The sequence below is a fragment of the Sminthopsis crassicaudata genome, chromosome 5 (genome assembly GCF_048593235.1).
Source record: "Sminthopsis crassicaudata isolate SCR6 chromosome 5, ASM4859323v1, whole genome shotgun sequence".
NCBI classification, from domain to species: Eukaryota; Metazoa; Chordata; class Mammalia; order Dasyuromorphia; family Dasyuridae; genus Sminthopsis; species Sminthopsis crassicaudata.
In genome coordinates this window covers 59,597,962-59,615,872 of record NC_133621.1, presented here as the reverse complement: position 1 = coordinate 59,615,872, position 17,911 = coordinate 59,597,962, and the positions used below count along the sequence as shown (strand labels likewise).

At 33.5% G+C, this 17,911-nt stretch overlaps 1 protein-coding gene across 4 annotated transcripts in view; it reads right to left on the bottom strand.

Annotated features, from left to right (window-relative positions):
* The window catches only part of ARMC3 (armadillo repeat containing 3), a 136,950-nt gene that overhangs the window by 10,769 nt on the left and 108,270 nt on the right, over positions 1-17,911 (bottom strand). For all 4 annotated transcript variants that reach the window (XM_074266916.1, XM_074266913.1, XM_074266914.1 and 1 more), the window contains 3 exons: positions 15,079-15,179; positions 13,796-13,879; positions 12,269-12,364 (listed from right to left, as the gene is read on the bottom strand). In XM_074266916.1, coding sequence (XP_074123017.1) covers positions 12,269-12,364; positions 13,796-13,879; positions 15,079-15,179 — 281 coding nt within the window. The remainder of the gene's footprint in view (positions 1-12,268; positions 12,365-13,795; positions 13,880-15,078; positions 15,180-17,911) is intronic.

Genomic DNA, 17,911 nt, shown 5'->3' with positions numbered 1-17,911 from the left:
ACAATAGTATTCCATTATAATTACATACCCCAATTTATCCAGCCATTTCCAGTTGATGGATATCTTCTCAATTTCCAATTCTTTGCCACCAGAAAAGAGCTGCTATAAACATTTTCTGAACATATGGGTAATATACCCATATGTTTTATTTTTGTTTTTTTTTTATATCTTTGGAGATACAGACCTAGTAATGGTATTCCCTAGTAATGGTATTCCTAGATCAAATGGTATGATTTTTAAGCCCTTTGGTATAATTCCAAATTGCTCTATAGAATGGTTAAATCAGTTAATTTCACCAACAGTGCATTAATGTCTCATTTTCCTTTTATGTTTTATTAGCCAATCTAATAGGTAAACTTGTTTTAATTTGCATTTCTCCAATCAATATTAAATCAGAGTATTTTTTCATATAGCTATAAGCAGCTATGAATACTTCATATGAAAACTATTCTTTTAACCATTTATAAATTGGGGAATGGCACTTGAGGAATGGCTCTTATTTTTATAAATTTGTCTTGTTCTCTCCAAGTTTCAAAAATGGGACCTTAATCAGAGAAACTTCAAAAATAATCAGAGAAATTTCAAAATGGGACCTTAATCAGAGAAATTTGCTTCAAATTTTTTTCACAATTTCTCTTAACTGTATTTCCCCCCATTTATTTTATTCTCTCTTTTCATCTTGTTCTTAAAAGTATTTTGCTTCTGAATATGCCCTCTCTTTTATCACCTCCATTTATCTCCTTCCCCTCCTACTATTCTATAGGACAAGGTAAGATTTCTCTACCCAATTCACTGATTCCATTTTTGAGCCAGTTCTGATGACAATAAGGTTCACTCACTCTTCCTTACTTCCATGCTTTCCCCTTCCACTATGAAAAGCTTTTTCTTGTATTTTGAGATAATTTACTCCATTCTACTTCTCACATCCTTTAGTACATTCTTCACTCTTTTTTGATATCTCCTCACATTCAACAAATACCCGTGCCTTCTGTCCATATATGAACAAGTTCTAATGAGGTATCTTCTCAGAGAGGAATGTTTAACCCTTAAATCCCTTGTGATTTTTTTTCTTTAATGATTCTCTTCATTATTGTTTTTGAAATTTCTTTCAGCTTTGGTATTTTTATCAGGAATGCTTGAAAGTCCTCTTATTTCACTGAATATCCATTTTCTCCTTGAAGGATTTTACTGAGTTTTGGTGGGTAGGTAATTCTTAGTTGTGATTCTATCTTCTTTAACCTCCAGAATACATATCCCAAGCCTCTTTTTTCCTTTAATGTAGAAACTGCTAAATCTTATATTATTCTGACAATCTTTGAATTATTTTTTTCTGGCTACTTCCAAAATTTTCTTGTTAACCTGGAAGTTGTGTAATTTGGCTATAACATTACTGGGAGTTTTCATTTTAGGGATCTCTTTCAGGTGGTGATTGATGGATTAGTTCAATTTCTATATTATCCTCTGATTCTAGAAAATCAGGACAGTTTTCCTTGACAATTTCTTGAAAGATGATGTCACTTTTTAAAAATTATCTCTCCTGGATCTATTTTCCAGGTCATTTGTTTTTTCAAGGAGATATTTCATACTATCTCTCCTCTTACCCAAGAGTATCAAATCTTTTCAGCCAGCCCTAGAGCTGTCCTCCATGTCTATGCTGAGAAATGTGGGAAATCTGCCACTGATTTAGTCACTGATCACCCCTGCCATTGATTTAGTCACCCCAAGGTCCACTCTTGGATTGCTGGTGCCTGGTCTGTGCTGGCACAGCTCCACATGACTGGGATCTATTCTCATCCTGGTGGCATAGGCCCTCTTTCTGTGGGTTCTGATGCTCTAAATTTGTTTAGAAATCATTGTTTTAAAGTATCTGGATGGATTTGGGAAAGAGTTTGGGTGACTCACTGCCTTTACCATCTTCTCTCTGCCCTCTTATCTACTCTTTTAGATTTCCTATGATCTGAGGGTTCTCAATTAGAACAGATAATGGATTAGTGAGAATGTCTATCAACATTGCTCAAAACTAATGGAGCTCTTGTGCTATAGGATAAAGGGCAATGGTTTAGTAGTCAGTAGACCTGGAGTCCAAATTTGAGGTCTTATTAGTTTTGCTCTTTTATCTTGACTTATCTCCAAAAAATTCTTTTTTACTTCTAGGTGCCTGAACATTGTTATCTGGTAAAGCATCAGTGATCCCTTATGTACCAGTGTATACAAGTATATCTACATTAACTATGGTTACCCCTTCTAAAGCTCTGAATCTTGGCTTTTTGTCTATATTCAGTCAACTTCCATAGACTGAATGTTCATCTCTCCTAGATTCTATATTCATTTCTTGCTTCTCTCCTAAGTTGTGATCCCATTGCCAACTGTCAAGATATTTTACATTGGATGACTGGTAGGCATCAAACTTCACAATTCCAAAACAGAACTCATTTCTCATACATACTATTTCTTAGCTTCCCACTGTTGCTTGGAACACCATGAGCCTTCTGGTCATCTAGGTGCACAACCTCATAATGGTGTCATCTTCAAACTCTCACTCTTACTTCTATCTCCTTAGCATCTCTCACATATATCCCTTTTTGTTCTCTCATAGTCAGCATAGGGCCTCACCTGGTTATTCTAGCTCAACTTTATCCTCACTTCAATCTATCCCCCATAGAGATTTTTCTTCCATGCAAGTCTGTGGTTATGTTACAGATAGCCTTCCCATTCCTCTCTCAGGATTATTATTATTATTATAATAATAATAATGATTAAATATAAAGTCCTTTGTTTGACATTTAAAGACAATGTCATTACTTGATATCTTCTAATTTTCCAGTCTTATCATACATGCCTACAAAAATCTCTCCCTCTTTACTTTTGTCTCTTGGAATCTCTGAAATTGAAGGGATGTCCATCAATGGGGAATGGCTGAATAAATAGTGGTATATCATTATGGTACAATATTGTTGTGCAAGAAATGATAAGCAGGATATTATCAGAAAAACCTGGAAAGTCTTCCATGAGCTCAAGCAAAGTGAAATGTACTGTGTATATAAAAATAGCAAAGTTATAGGATAATAAGTTGTGAATGCTGTTCTTAGCAATATAATGATCTAAGACTACTCTGAAGGACTTAAGATGAAAAATATTATCCATACCTAGAGAAAGAATTATGTATTCAGACATACAGACTAAAGCATACCTTAATTTTTTTTCTTGAGGGTTTTTTACTGTTGTTGGAGATCTGTATTTTTTTTTTTGCAACATGACTTTTATGGCAATGTTTTGTAAAACTTCATATGTGCCTTCTTAATGGGAGGAAGGAAAAGAAACGGGAATTCAAAGTTTTAAAAACAAATGTAAAAACATTTACATATAACTGGAGAAAGCAAAAATATTAAAACATTAAAAAAATAATCCCTGGCAGGACATCTTTTCCTTGTCCTCTCTCCCTACTGGTTCCTTTATCTATAAGGTTACCTTATATTTACTGTGTATGTATCTTGTATATGTTTATATGCATATTTGTATCTCCTGTTAGACTGTAAGCTCCTTGAGACAGGGACTGTTTCATTTTTTCTTTGTATTTCCAGCATTTAGCATAGGGCTGAGGCATAAGTACTGAGTAAATGTTTATGGTTGGGTTTTGTTCTTATATATCTGCCATTGTCCATATATATTTGTGTGTATGTGTGTGCATGTATATTTGTATGTGTGAATGTGTTCGTTTATTATGATGTTCTTTATGACAGTAAAATGACGAGATAAAAAAAGTGAAAAAAAATCTGTTGAAACTAGTTTCTTTTTTTCCTGAATTCTTTTCAAACAAGTTGGTGTATGTATGTTACTCATCATGCCAAATTGTGTCACATAAAAACTATTTGCCAGTGTGTAGCAGAATGAAATAGGAAATAATGTTTACACAATCTGTTGTTTATATTATTGGGAGGCTAGGGGATCATATTATGATTAACAAGTCTTGGCTGTGGCTTTCTAAAACAGTCTGCCCTCAAGAGCAGGAAACAAGTTCATCTTATTCCCTTTGTGTCCTTGACCAAGGCACTTTCTGTCTATACACTTCATTGTGAATGAGTTGAACTCTGATTCTTGTAGCCCCTTCCAGCTTAAAATCTATTATTCTATGAAGAGCTGTTAAGGACCCTGCCTAAGTGCACTGTAAGGGGCAGGTCAATTCTCCAAGAGCCTCACAACAGTGAACATCTGAAGGTGTTGCAAAGAAGCCTTTACTGACACAAGTGTTGCTTGTGGACTGGGAAAATAAATTGGAGGCAGAGGGAAGAGGAGAGAGGTCAGACAACCCAATGGCCTCTCAGTGGAGAGGTCAGAGAACAGCAACTGCCTCTCAGTCTCCTTGAATCACTATCATCCTCTGATGAAAAGAGGTCTACCAAAGGTAAAGCAAAGTTACATATTGTATTCCCAACAAGAACCATTCTTTCATGTTTTGCCCTTCCATGAAATCTTTGATTTACTTTACACTTGGGTCTTCCCAATTCCCAATGCATAAACTTTTCATGTAATATTAGGAATCATGGTTATATAACTTGCATATATATCCACATACTAGATTATAAATTACACAATTGCAAAGACTATAGTCACCTAAACTTTATATTTTTCTCTTCATTTAACTTAGTCCTTTTCTATGCTTACTAATATTTATAGACAAGAATTTTAAGCTCTGGTGGAATATCTTTCTTTACCCTTTTCCCAAACTGAACTTAGTCTAAGTTTGTCTTGAGATAAACAGGCATGAAATCTACAACTAGAGCCCCAACTACTATGTAGAGAATAGACATTTAAATAAATATCAGCTGAATCAATCAGAATGAATCCTATATTGGGGATGAGGAAGCTTTATTTCACTGGAAGCCAGACCCACGAAAAAGTCAAGTCAAACATTACATAAGTCAACAATATTTTGAAAAAAATAGAACTAGAAAAAATTTATTTTTTAAAAGAGGACATAACCCATCAAATAAATAAAATATTTAATTTTAAAAGTTCAATTCTGCAAATCATATTATACAGCTTATAAAGGGTTTGTACACCAAATTTCTAGGGTGAATCAAATTTCTAGGGTGAACAGATAGATTTTAAGGAAAATTAAAAAGGCTAATTTATATAATTGACTTATAGACACATATAACATAAGTGGGAACAAATCTCACTGAATTCATTGCATGTGGAAATAGGAAAGGATTATGAGGCTCAAGGATCTCTAGTTCAGAGAAATATGAATCCTTTTGAGGCAATATTTTATTATCTCATGAAAAGAAAGATAATTTATCAGAATTCATAATCCAAGTTTCCTACAGCTAGAAATAAAATTATTACTATTGGGTTAGGTTCCAAAGCAAGCCATCCAATTATATTAATAATGACTTCAAAACTAAAAATAGCTATCACTTAAAATGTTTAAAATCTTATTTTTTAAATTAATTTCTCAGGAAGAAATCAATCTATGGTTAAAGAACACTATCCGTTTGCCCTCTTCTTGAATAGATCTTTCCAGCAAAAATACCTGAGGATGTAAGGAAGGTTTAAATTTAGAAATATAAAGGCTCAAAGAAATTACTTTACTTGTAAATTTTCATTTATCAAGGTCCAAATTATAATTGTAACCATTTTGATCTATTGCTTTCTTTAATCATCACTAGTCAATATTTATTGAGTGTCTATTAAGGACAAGGCACTATGGAGAATATAAAATATATATCAAAACAAAAGGTAGCCACACAGGGAAGTATATGATATGATAAGGATGGTACTGGCAAGTGCTCTAAGAGTATAGATGAAGGGGAGATAATTTCTAATAAATCTTCTCAAAAAAGGATTAATGAAAGAGAAGTGAGCCTCAGAGATAGGTAGGATTTGAATAGCTAGAGCAAGAAGGGAAGAGTCATATGTAAACAGGCATATAGAAAACCCAAGAACTATTATTTCAGGAGGACATTTGCTGGAATGGAGGGTATATATACAGCTATATATTAGGCATAAACTGAAAGGTAGGTTGGAAGGATTGAATGGCATTGAAGAGTGTATATAATCCCAGGCTTCTAAACCTGGTCGTAATAGACAATTTAGAAAAATTACTATATTTCAGCATAGTTGGTTTCCTTTGTAATTCTATGCCTTTTATTTTATATACTTAAAATATCTAGACAGCTGCCAAAGGGAGGCATGCACACAAAAAAGCCAAGAATCCCTGCTTGAGTCAGTGAGAAATCTTTGAAGGTTTGAGTGAGTGAGTGGCATAATTTATACAAAGTTTTTCAGTAAGATTAATTTGGCAGAGCAGATTGGTGGGAGCAGAGTTGTTAGCTACATGTCTGGTCAGGAGCCTGCTTAAATAATCTAGGCTTGAGGGTGAAGAAGGGCTTGAGTGATGGCGGTAGCAGTGGGCACAGAAAGTATTGGGGGGATTCTGGAGATACTATATAAAAGAAAAGTATAAAGGAAGAGTATAAAAGATCTGGTGGTTGGTTGCCTATAAAAGGCAAGGGAGAAAGGAAGATTACATTCTGGGTAATTGAATAGCTAAGAGGGAAAGTGGTTTTGTTTATTTCCGTTTTAGGCATGTTGAATTTGAGTAAGCTAAACAAGAGGAAATGGCCACACAGTTAGAAGCATAGAGATGAAGCTTGTGAGAGAAGGCACTATTTGAGACAGAAAACTGGAGGTTTTCCAAGTAGTGATGGTAGTTGAAATCATATTAGAAAAGAGAATATGTACAAAAAGACCAGCAAGGACAGAGTCTGACAAATCCACATATTTTGCTGAGTGGTTGGAGGAAGACTACCAATCAATGAACCCCTAAAAGAATGTGCAAACACTTAAAGCTGAAAAAATTCAAGCTTAATGTGTTGGAGATATGAATCAAGGTAAAAGTAAATAGTAAATTGTTGTTGCTATTCATTTGTTTCACTCTTGTCTCCATTTGGGGTTTCCTTGGCTCTTGCCCAGAGTCACACAATTTTATTAAGTATCTGAAGCTTGATTTGAACTCATAAAGAAAATTCCTGATTCCCAGTCTAGTGCTCTATTCACTGCACTATCCAGCTATTATATTGTTACAGCAATATATTAAATATTCCTTATACTGATAAAGGGGCAGCTAGGGGACACAGTAGACAGATCTGGAGTCCAGAAGACCTGAATTCAAATTTGTCCTCAGACACTTACTTATTATCTGTATGAACCTGAAGTCACTTAACTCTGCCTCAGTTCACTTTCCAAGAAAACCCCAAGTAGTAAAGTATTACAAAGAGTCAGACGCGGTTGAAATGAATGAATGAGAAAAGTGCTGGAAAAGGATATGGATAAAAATTTCTTAATAAAGATCAGAAAGAAGATAGCAAGCACCAAAGCAAGATACAGTGACAAATTTACTATACTTAAATTATCTTGCCCTCTGCAACAGGGAAACCCCAATGAGGGAAACAGGCTGTTGTGTATTAATGACAGTATTATTGATCTTCTAAGTTATCTTGGGCTGGAAATTGTGTCCCTCTGTCCTTTATTTCTCATTAAAGGATTCTGTTTGGCTAGAGAATTGTCAATATAATCAAGAAAGACATAAGCTCAAAATAGAGATAAATATACTTAAACAGTATAACCAAATACTAAGGAAGTATTGATTGATAACATTATTGATAGTAATTCACAGGAAAAAATAATCAGGAAGAACACAAGGTGTAATCTTTATAGCATTAAAAACTACACAATAAATAACCTTGTGCTTTATATACAACATATAAAATGCAAAGCACTTTCCATTGCATACATTATCTAACAAATCTATATAAAGTGAATATGAACTTTTAAAATAAAAAGTACAACTTCATAGATGTCACTGTCACTGAGACTTTGTGATTAGATATTCATGGCTGATTTATAGCAATGACAGGTACAATACTAGTTGATAACATAGTGGAGATATTTAGTGAAAAAAATATATCTATAGACGACCTATATCTATAGACAGATCATAAAGTTAGTGCAGTTATCTAAATCACATCTGAAAGAATTCTCAATTATCTAAAAACATAGCAACTATTATATATATTTTTTGGCTTCCGTTGTAGATAGCTATCAGAAAGTAACGAATTATGTTGCTACTCTGAACATAATATTTTATCTTATGGACTTGCAGCTATTGCAAAGGATGAAAAGGTATAGAACTCTCCAGTCATACAATCCAAACCAAAATGTCCTGGAGGCAGGTGATGTAGTGGAAGGAACACTGATTTGCAGATCAGAAGATCTCGGTTCAAATTCTGCTTCTGCTCCATACTACTTGGATCATCTTGGGTTAGTTAGTTATCCTTCTTAAGGCCTTAGTCTCTTCATTTGGGAATGAGGGAGTTGGTCTATTATTCTTTTATCTCTGAAATTCTTCAACCTCTAAATTTGGAATCTTATGATATATCTGGAACATTTTATTGAGTGAGTGTGGAGAAGAATGAAGAAAAATGTTGGAAAATATAGCTCAGGTTGATTTTTAAGAAACTTGTATATTCCTCCAAAGTCTTTTCATACACAATATCCTTTCCCCTAAGGTAGCTGGAAGATTCTGAACATTGTTAGTTCCAAACAAATTTATAAAATGGCAAAATGGATTGTATCTGAACAGAAAGGAAATTATTGGTTATTAATGTGGATATTAAATAAGCATGAGTGATTTACATGAAATTCAGAGTCAAATTCAAAAAAAGATTAGAAATTGACTAGAATAACTGTATAGCTCCAACCACTGATTCTGAAAATTGGGGAATGAAATAAAAAAGATAAAGCTATTGACCTTGATTATCATCTTTCTACAAAGCAATCACTAAATGAAGACCAAAGGAATCTAGCAAATGTGTTATCTCCTTATCAAGTAGAGAAAGAAGACAAACAAGAGCAGCAGACCTAAAGATTTAGAATGTAAACTGATTTGTAAAGCACCATGGAGAGGGAATAGGTTACAAACACAGTATCACAGTGGAAAACAGTGGAAGACAAAACTAGTCTAAAACATGAAACCCAAATGAGTCACATCTTCCTTTCCAGGAGAATTTATAGATGAACTTGGCAGAAAACAATTAGATATTAAATAGAAGAAGAAAATAATGAAAAGGAATATTCAGTCTTTCTCAAATGATTCTCTATAATGGACTGTTAGGATTCTTACAAGGTGCTAAGTCACTGGAATGAATAGAGACAATAATTATCTAATTTAGCATGATTCAGTATGATTGAGCTGATCCTACAAGGAGATGTTATGGGCCAGAACTTGAAACAAGGTACTAAGTGGAATTGAGGAGACAATGATTAAATGATTTAATCATATAACAAATAATAGTTTCCTTGTGATATAATGATTGGTATATACTCAGTGTGGAGCATATAAGCAAGAAGCTCTCAGAACTTCCTCAGAACTTCAGGGGACTTCCAGGAGATTCACAAGTAGGATAGACTTCCAGAAGACTCACAAGCTCACCCACAATCCCACACTCTTGAAGGCGGAGTCTGATTCATTCCCACTTCCACCTTTGTACTGGATGGAGACATTGAGAGGACAAGAGGCAGAAGCTGGAAGAGACAAAGGATGATTGACAAGAGTTCTCAGGAACCAAGGAGAGAGGAAGGCCTTCAGAAAACTAGCTGAGCCACCCAAGTGAAGGAGATTTTGGAAGAGACAATAAAGAATTTCGACTGTAACTCCTGGCTGCATTTGAGGTGATTATTGAAACTGAACTGAAGCCAAGGCTGCCTCCAGAAGCTCCCCAAGAAATCTGCTCCCAGAGAATGATTACAATTTAGAGAACAGAACATTACAATGGATCACATCTTCATAAAACACAACTGATTGCAAAAAACAGAGAAATCAAGATCTGGTTGTAATTATGTTTGTTGATTGCACACAATGCACAAAAACTCCATTTGGTTTCTTAGAGTAAAATGTTGTCTTAAAGACTCTCTACCAAAACAGTATCTCTTATTTGTAAGTTAAACTCTTAAGTTAAACTCATAGAAATTGTTTCACAGAAGTAGCCAATTACACCAAGCTCTAGAATATTACAAGGCCTCCCTAGTGAGACTAGTGAGGTTGAAAAATGACTTTGGAGCTAGTCATTTGACAACTGGATGATTATCCCATTAAAACAAGCAGAACATAAATAACTAACACATAGTGTTTTTAAGGTTTGCAAAGTGCTTTACAGATAATGTCTTTTTTGACTCTTAAAAAGACCACATGAAATAGATGTTATCATAATTCTCATTTTACATATAAGAAAACCGAGGCTGAGAGAGGTTAAATGACTTGTTCAGGATAAATATATAGTGCTTGAGATTTGAATTTGAGACTACCTGACAATGCTTATCATACTATGCCATGTTGTATATCAGGGATGGGAAACATCTGGCCCACAGGCTGTATAAGGCTTGTGAAATCATATGCTAAGGCAACCACAGGCAGTGAATGATGAGCTCAAAATTAGGTACAACAACCTCCCAGTGCTTGAATTCTAAAAGCTGATAATTTCTAAATGGTCCTTTGCAGAAAAAAGTTTTTCCACCTCTGGTGAATGTGACAGACCATGAGTTAGGGACTCAGAAATGAAAAGAAGATGTAGTACTTTACAAAGAAAGCAGATCGCATTTAGAAAAGTATACAGTACTTTATGGGTTACATTTTGAGTTCCAAGCTGTTCCCCATCCTTCCTCCCAAACCTGCACTCTAGAAAAGGGCATGATTTGACACAGATATCACATGTGAAACCCATACAATACAAGCTTCTAAAAATGAGTTTCTTCTCTGGAGGTGGAGAGCATTTCCTTCATAAGTTTATTTAAATATTCATATTACTAGTGCAGTTGATTTAAATATTCATATTACTAGTTCAGTTCTTCATGGTTACTCTTGAAACAACATTACTATCACTGTATACAAAATTCTCTTCTGCTCATTTCGCTCTGTATTATCTCATGCATGTCTTTCCATGTTTTTTTTCTAAAATCAACCTGCCCATAATTTCTAACAGTACAGTCTGCTAATGCAAGTTTGGAATTCAGTAGACAAAATTGTAGTGTCCATTGAAAAAATATTACTTATATCAGTGCTCTTCACTTGCCAGACTACATTTGGAAAGCTGTCATCATAAAAGGGAAATTGACAAACTGAAACAAATCCACAACAAAATTGAAATCATAATTGCTAAGGGATGGTAGAATGAGCTATGGATATTTAATACAGGTAAGACTTGGGGTTGGATACTCTAGACCTTATTAAGACCTTATTAAATGTTGTTCAACGCTTTGCTTCAATTATCCAGGTAAGAAAACCTTTCAGACATCAAATTTCATCTAGACTTTTACAGATTTTAAATTTCCCTTTTCTTTATGAAAGATTTTTATATTTGCAAACTATCTTCATTTTTCTTTTACCACAAATCATGATTAAGGTAACAGTGTACTGATACAAGCATCAGTAAGAGATCTAAATTTCATTTTAATTCAGGTACTCATTAGCCCCATGGCCTTGGACAAATGCCTTAATTTTTTGCCTTAGTTTCTTTATTTAGAAAAATGAGAAATTCTAACCATACCCCAGACCCTCCCTACTTCACAGAGTTATTGTGAGACCAAACACATTTTCCTGGATATTTGGTATTATAGTGACCCTGTGGAAAAGGAATTGTCTGGCTACCAGTATTTTTAAAAGATCCAGCTTTTTGGTGTGGAAGTTAAGATGTAGAAATAGGAGGAACAAATAATAACACAAGCAAAGCATAGAAAATGTGTGCAGTCACGATCAAAAGCAGTTTGAGAAGCATCAAGGTCTGCAACAGCACAGTAGACAATACTGACAGATCTGATAATTCAGAAAACACAAAATCGAGAGACAAAAATTAGTGACAGACAGGAGGAAAAATGATTTAGCAATCTGGAAGCTAGAGCAGCAGCCACATAGATAAGAGTTCAGGAGCCTTGGGAGGTACAAACTTAGGACTCCACTATCTTTGAGTATATAGGGAGTGTGAATGGTGACTACAGGGAGTAGAGGAACTTTGGAAGGTACAATCTAGAATATATTTATATCTCTACATTGAATTTGGAGAGAGATGAAAGACAAAAAAGCCCTTAAAGCTGTTGAATGCCAGAATTTGATCCTTATTCCCAATGTTCTTGTCAAAAATGAACCATTTCCCCAAAATGCTTGATAAACATTTAGTATAATTTGATTAGGAAATTAAGTATTATATATTCATACCTTGATGCTCTCTCTTTAAGGAAAGTTTTGCTAGCAGCAGCAGTAGTTTGACCAAGACCATCTGCTTTTTCATCTGTAGGAGATCCTACTCCAGCACTAAAATGATAGATATATTTTTTAATTTATAGAAAAGTACAGCCATTTTTACTTCACATATACTCATTTCAATTCACACACATATACATAACTAAATACATAAAACACATCTCAATTAATATATACTCATTGACATCAAACAAGGTGTTAAACAGGGAGATGTATGTTCACCAAAGATATTTGCCAGTGTCATAGAAGATGTCCTGCAACAAATTTGTGATAAACATACAGAAAAAAAGTTCAAAATGGAGTACAGAAACAAAAAAAAAGTATTACGTTATTGAAATTAGTGAGTACATTAAGAAACAGGCTATAAATAACAAAGATTTATGATTACATGCAATGTTACACACAATCACATTTACTCTTTGTTTTTCTTCATGTATTTGTTGATGGAAGATGAATAAATTTTCTTTTTAAGGAGATGTCTGTCATGCAATCCAGACAAAAGATGATTTTCTACTGATGCCAAAGTTCTCTAAAATACTCTTATTGGAATATGATATCTTACTTAATGTACTACACTACAAAAGCCATGACAAAACTATCCACTGGAAAAACAAAGTGGATGAAAAGCATATTATTTGTACTTTGAAATGCATTTGTTCTACCAGACTGCTGAATTAATCCTTGTCTATGTGTTATTATATACATATACACATGCACATTTATATACAAATATATTTATATATAAATCCATGTTATTTCTATATAAATATATATATACATAGATATATACATGTTTGTATTACATATTCTATCCATCCATCCATTCATTCATCCATCCATCATCTAACCATCCATCTGTCTGTCTGTCTATCTTTAGTTTGTAGAAACATTACCAATGGATGATGAGTGGGCCTGGAATGAATAAGAAAATGGATTAGCCGTATTGCTTTTAAAAAATTGACTGCAAAGGTGCATCTATTTAATACAAATAATATTCATGGAGATAATAATAATAATAATAATAATAATAATAATAAATTCCCATGGTAATTTCCATGTAAGAAATGATGGAAAAATATTATTGAGGGGATATACGTGAATAGTAAAGGATATAGATCAGTCATATGAGAAAGAAAGGAAAGACAGCAGACAAACAAGCCCATGCACAAACAGAAGGCTACCCTATCACAAATTAACAAAGCAAAACATTGGGTAGAAGTTTTGTGAAGGACTTCAGAGAAAACATGGAAGAGAAAAGCCCCAGATATGAAAACAACACAGAGAGGTTGTGATAGTAGTTGGTGAAGGTGAATTGAAGCTGGTGAATTCATCACAGATGCAGTAATGGATACCTTAAATATATATGGCAACTTTGGGATCAATCATCATGCAGAAGATTATCAAAATATGAGATTATTTTTAGTAAATTATGTACTCAGAATGTTGAAGGAAAGTTCTGGAACACAAAATGCTTCTTCCTACCTGATTCTCCCCCTTCTTTGTAAAGAAGATGATCTTCCAGAAACAGAGTCTGAGAACTTCTCTTCTGTAGTATAAGGTGGATAACTGAAATTTCACACATTTAAAATTATATACAAAGAAATTGATTTTGCAATATTGGTTTTGGTCTCAAAGTCCTGTTGTTTTGATGTGCTACAAACAATTTTATGAAGCTTTGTAAGACTAAGATGAAACACAACAACAAATGTGAAAGACCTTAGTACCTAGCCATATTGAAATTGTTTAGAAAATAATTTTTTGGAAAAGGAAATTTTTACTTAAAATTATAGATGAAGTTCTTAAATTTTTTCCTAAGACCTCTAATTTTTTAAGTTAAGTTTTAAAAATTAGATCTTAGTTGCATTTTAGCATATGATTTTGGAATTCTGTAAATATGATTATTGATGACTGAACAACCCAAGATTAATAAATTTAAAACTAAAACGTTAAAGGAGACGATTCTCCTAAAGGTGTCCTGGGGCTTGGTGTTTCCTACAAATATTGTTTTTGATAATATTCAAAATGCATTGCCTAATATGCTTCTTGGTTATCTCTTTGTTAGAATTATTGATTTAATGATTAATTTCCATTAAGAAACAAATAGGTTTAAGAGTTTAATGTATCTTTGTCATTCTCAAGGTAGCATAGTAATTATTATTTAATAACAATAACTCATTTTTAAAAAGCACTTTGGTATTATAATCAATATGACAATGCTCTAAGCCATGATTGCTAACAATTCTATCTATAGTAAGTTTTACTGATCATTAGACCTACAGACATTTGCCCCAAAGAATCTGAATTGACCAAATGTTGTCTCCTTTTAACCATTTGTGTCTTGGTTTACTGCATATCTGAAGGATAAGAGAATATCAGCACTTATGGAAAAAACATTTAGAATTCATTGATAAAGAGATTCTCATTAAAACTAACCAACAAAAATTTGGAAAGAAAGGGAAGTGTGCACAGTATTTCTTACATTCCCATTGCCTTATTTCCTCTAAGTCAAGAATTTGATCCATATTCATTTTCTTAGATGTGCTAACAAATGAACCTGGAAAATCTCTCCATCAGGAGTCAAGAGTTACAGGTCAGGTACAGCAAAACTAATATTTTCCTGATAGAGCTCTGGAAAAAATAAAAGTAGCACAAAAAGTTGGTTTCCCCCAATCAGGAGCTTAATTGAGAAATCACATTTATATATTCACAATGGATGAAAAACTAAACCAGAATAAACAATTCTTGAACTCTTAACAGTGACTCACGCAGAATAAGGTTTACTATTAATTAAGATTACTGCACGCCGATCATTTAATTCTTGTAAGGCCAATTCTTTCAGACTCAGAAGTTTTGTGCCAGGGCTTATCTGCAAAATAAGTCAAAGGTGAGAGACATATAGATCTCATTTTTAAAAAGAATAAATACCTAGAAGAAAAGATGTCTAAATAGAAATAATTCCTCAAAAACTATGGTTAAAATAGAATGCTATAGTCATTTTTATAAGTGTAATTAAGCATTTTATCAAACAGTGAAGGAAATTAGATAGCAGAGTTTGTTTTAAACAAACAGATCAGCATTCAAATTGGGCAGTAAATGGTATTCTAAGATCCTTATCAAAGTTTAAATATGGTGGAATGTATTTCATTTTTTATTTACTCAATTTTTAAAAAATCCATTACTCACAAGTATCTAATCTACACAAAATATCAAACCTAAACTTCAGGAACAAACTTATATGTTTTAGCATAATCTTTTGCGAAATAAAGCCTTACTTTTTAATTGCCTCAAGTTTTCAATATGGAATACCATTATTAGAGGTTTTCCTATTATTATACAGATTGCAAAATATACTTTCTGCCATCCAAAATCTTTCCTATGTTACCATAAATTGGGGGAGGAAGAAGAGGAGTTTTTTTTTTTTTGTTTGTTTGTTTTTAATTAATTTTATAATTACAAATTTTTTTTGACAGTACATATGCATGAGTAATTTTTTTATAACATTATCCCTTGTATTCATTTTTCCAAATTCATCCCTCCCTCCCTCTACTCCCTTCCCTAGAAGACAGGCAATCCCATACATATTACATATGTTACAGTATAACCTAGACACAATATATGGGTGTAAATCCAATTTTCTTGTTGCATGTTAAAAATTAGATTCCAAAGGTATAAGTAACCTGGGCAGAAAGACAGTAGTGCTAACAGTTTACATTCAATTCCCAGTGTTCCTTCTCTGAAGTTAGTTGTTTTTGTCCATCATTGATCAACTGGAAGTGAGTTGGATCTTCTTTATGTTGAAGATATCCATTTCCATCAGAATATATCTTCATACAGTATTGTTCTTGAAGTGTATAGTGATCTTCTGATTCTACTCATTTCACTCAGCATCAGTTCATGTAAGTCTCTCCAAATCTCTCTGTATTCATCCTGCTGGTCATTTCTTACAGAGCAATAATATTCCATAACCTTCATATACCATAATTTACCCAACCATTCTCCAATGGATGATGGACATCCATTCATTTTCCAGTTTCTAGGCACTACGAAAAGAGCTGCCTCAAACATTTTGGCACATACAGGTCCCTTTCCCCTCTTTAGTATTTCTGTGGGATATAAGCCCAGTAGTAGCACTGCTGGATCAAAGGGTATGCACAGTTTAATAACTTTTTGGGCATAGTTCCAAATTGCTCTCCAAAATGGTTGGATTCTTTCACAACTCCACCAACAATGCATTAGTGTCACAGTTTTCCCACATCCCCTCCAACATCATTATTTGTTCCTGTCATCTTAGCCAATCTGACAGGTATGTAGTGGTATCTCAGAGTTGTTTTTAATTTGCATTTCTCTGATCAATAGTGATTTGGAACACTCTTTCATGTGAGTGGATATAGTTTCAATTTCATCATCTGAGAATTGTCTGTCCATATCCTTTGACCATTTATCAATTGGAGAATGGTTTGATTTCTTATAAATTAGGGTCAGTTCTCTGTATATTTTGGAAATGAGGCCTTTATCAGAACCTTTAACTGTAAAAATGTTTTCCCAATTTGTTATTTCCCTTCTAATCTTGTTTGCATTAGTTTTGTTTGTACAGAAACTTTTTAGTTTGATGTAATCAAAATCTTCTATTTTGTGATCAATAATGATCTCTAGTTCTCCTCTGGTCATAAATTCCTTCCTCCTCCACAGGTCTCTCCACAGGTAGACTATCTTCTGTTCCTCTAATCTATTTATGATCTCATTCTTTATGCCTAAATCATGGACCCATTTTGATCTTGGTATATGGTGTTAAGTATGGATCCATATCTAATTTCTGCCATACTAATTTCCAGTTTTCCCAATAGTTTTTTTCAAATAATGAATTTTTATCCTAAATGTTGTTATCTTTGGGTTTGTCAAACACTAGATTGCTATAATTGTACCCTTTTTTGTCCTTTTTACCTAATCTGTTCCACTGATTGACTGGTCTATTTCTTAGCCAATACCAAATGGTTTTGGTGACTGCTGCTTTATGATATAGCTTTAGATCAGGTACACTTAGACCACCTTCATCTGACTTTTTTTCATTAGTTCCCTTGCAATTCTCGACCTTTTATTCTTCCATATGAAATTTTTTGTTATTTTTTTCTAGGTCATTAAAATAGTTTCTTGGGAGTCTGATTGGTATAGCACTAAATAAATAGATTAATTTGTGGAGTATCGTCATCTTTATTATATTCGCTCTGCCTATCCCCGAGCACTGGATGTCTTTCCAATTATTTAAATCTGACTTTATTTTTGTGGCAAGTGTTTTGTAATTTTGCTCATATAATTCCTGACTTTTCTTTGGTAGATGGATTCCCAAATATTTTATGCTCTTGACATTTGTTTTGAATGGAATTTCTGTTTGTATCTCTTGCTGTTGCATTTTGTTGGTGATGTATAAAAATGCTAAGGATTTATATGGATTTATTTTGTATCCAGCAACTTTGCTAAAGTTATGAATTATTTCTAATAACTTTTTATTAGGATCTTTGGGGTTCTCTAAGTATACCATCATATCATCCGCAAAGAGCGACAGTTTGATTTCCTCATTACCTACTCTTATTCCTTAAATGT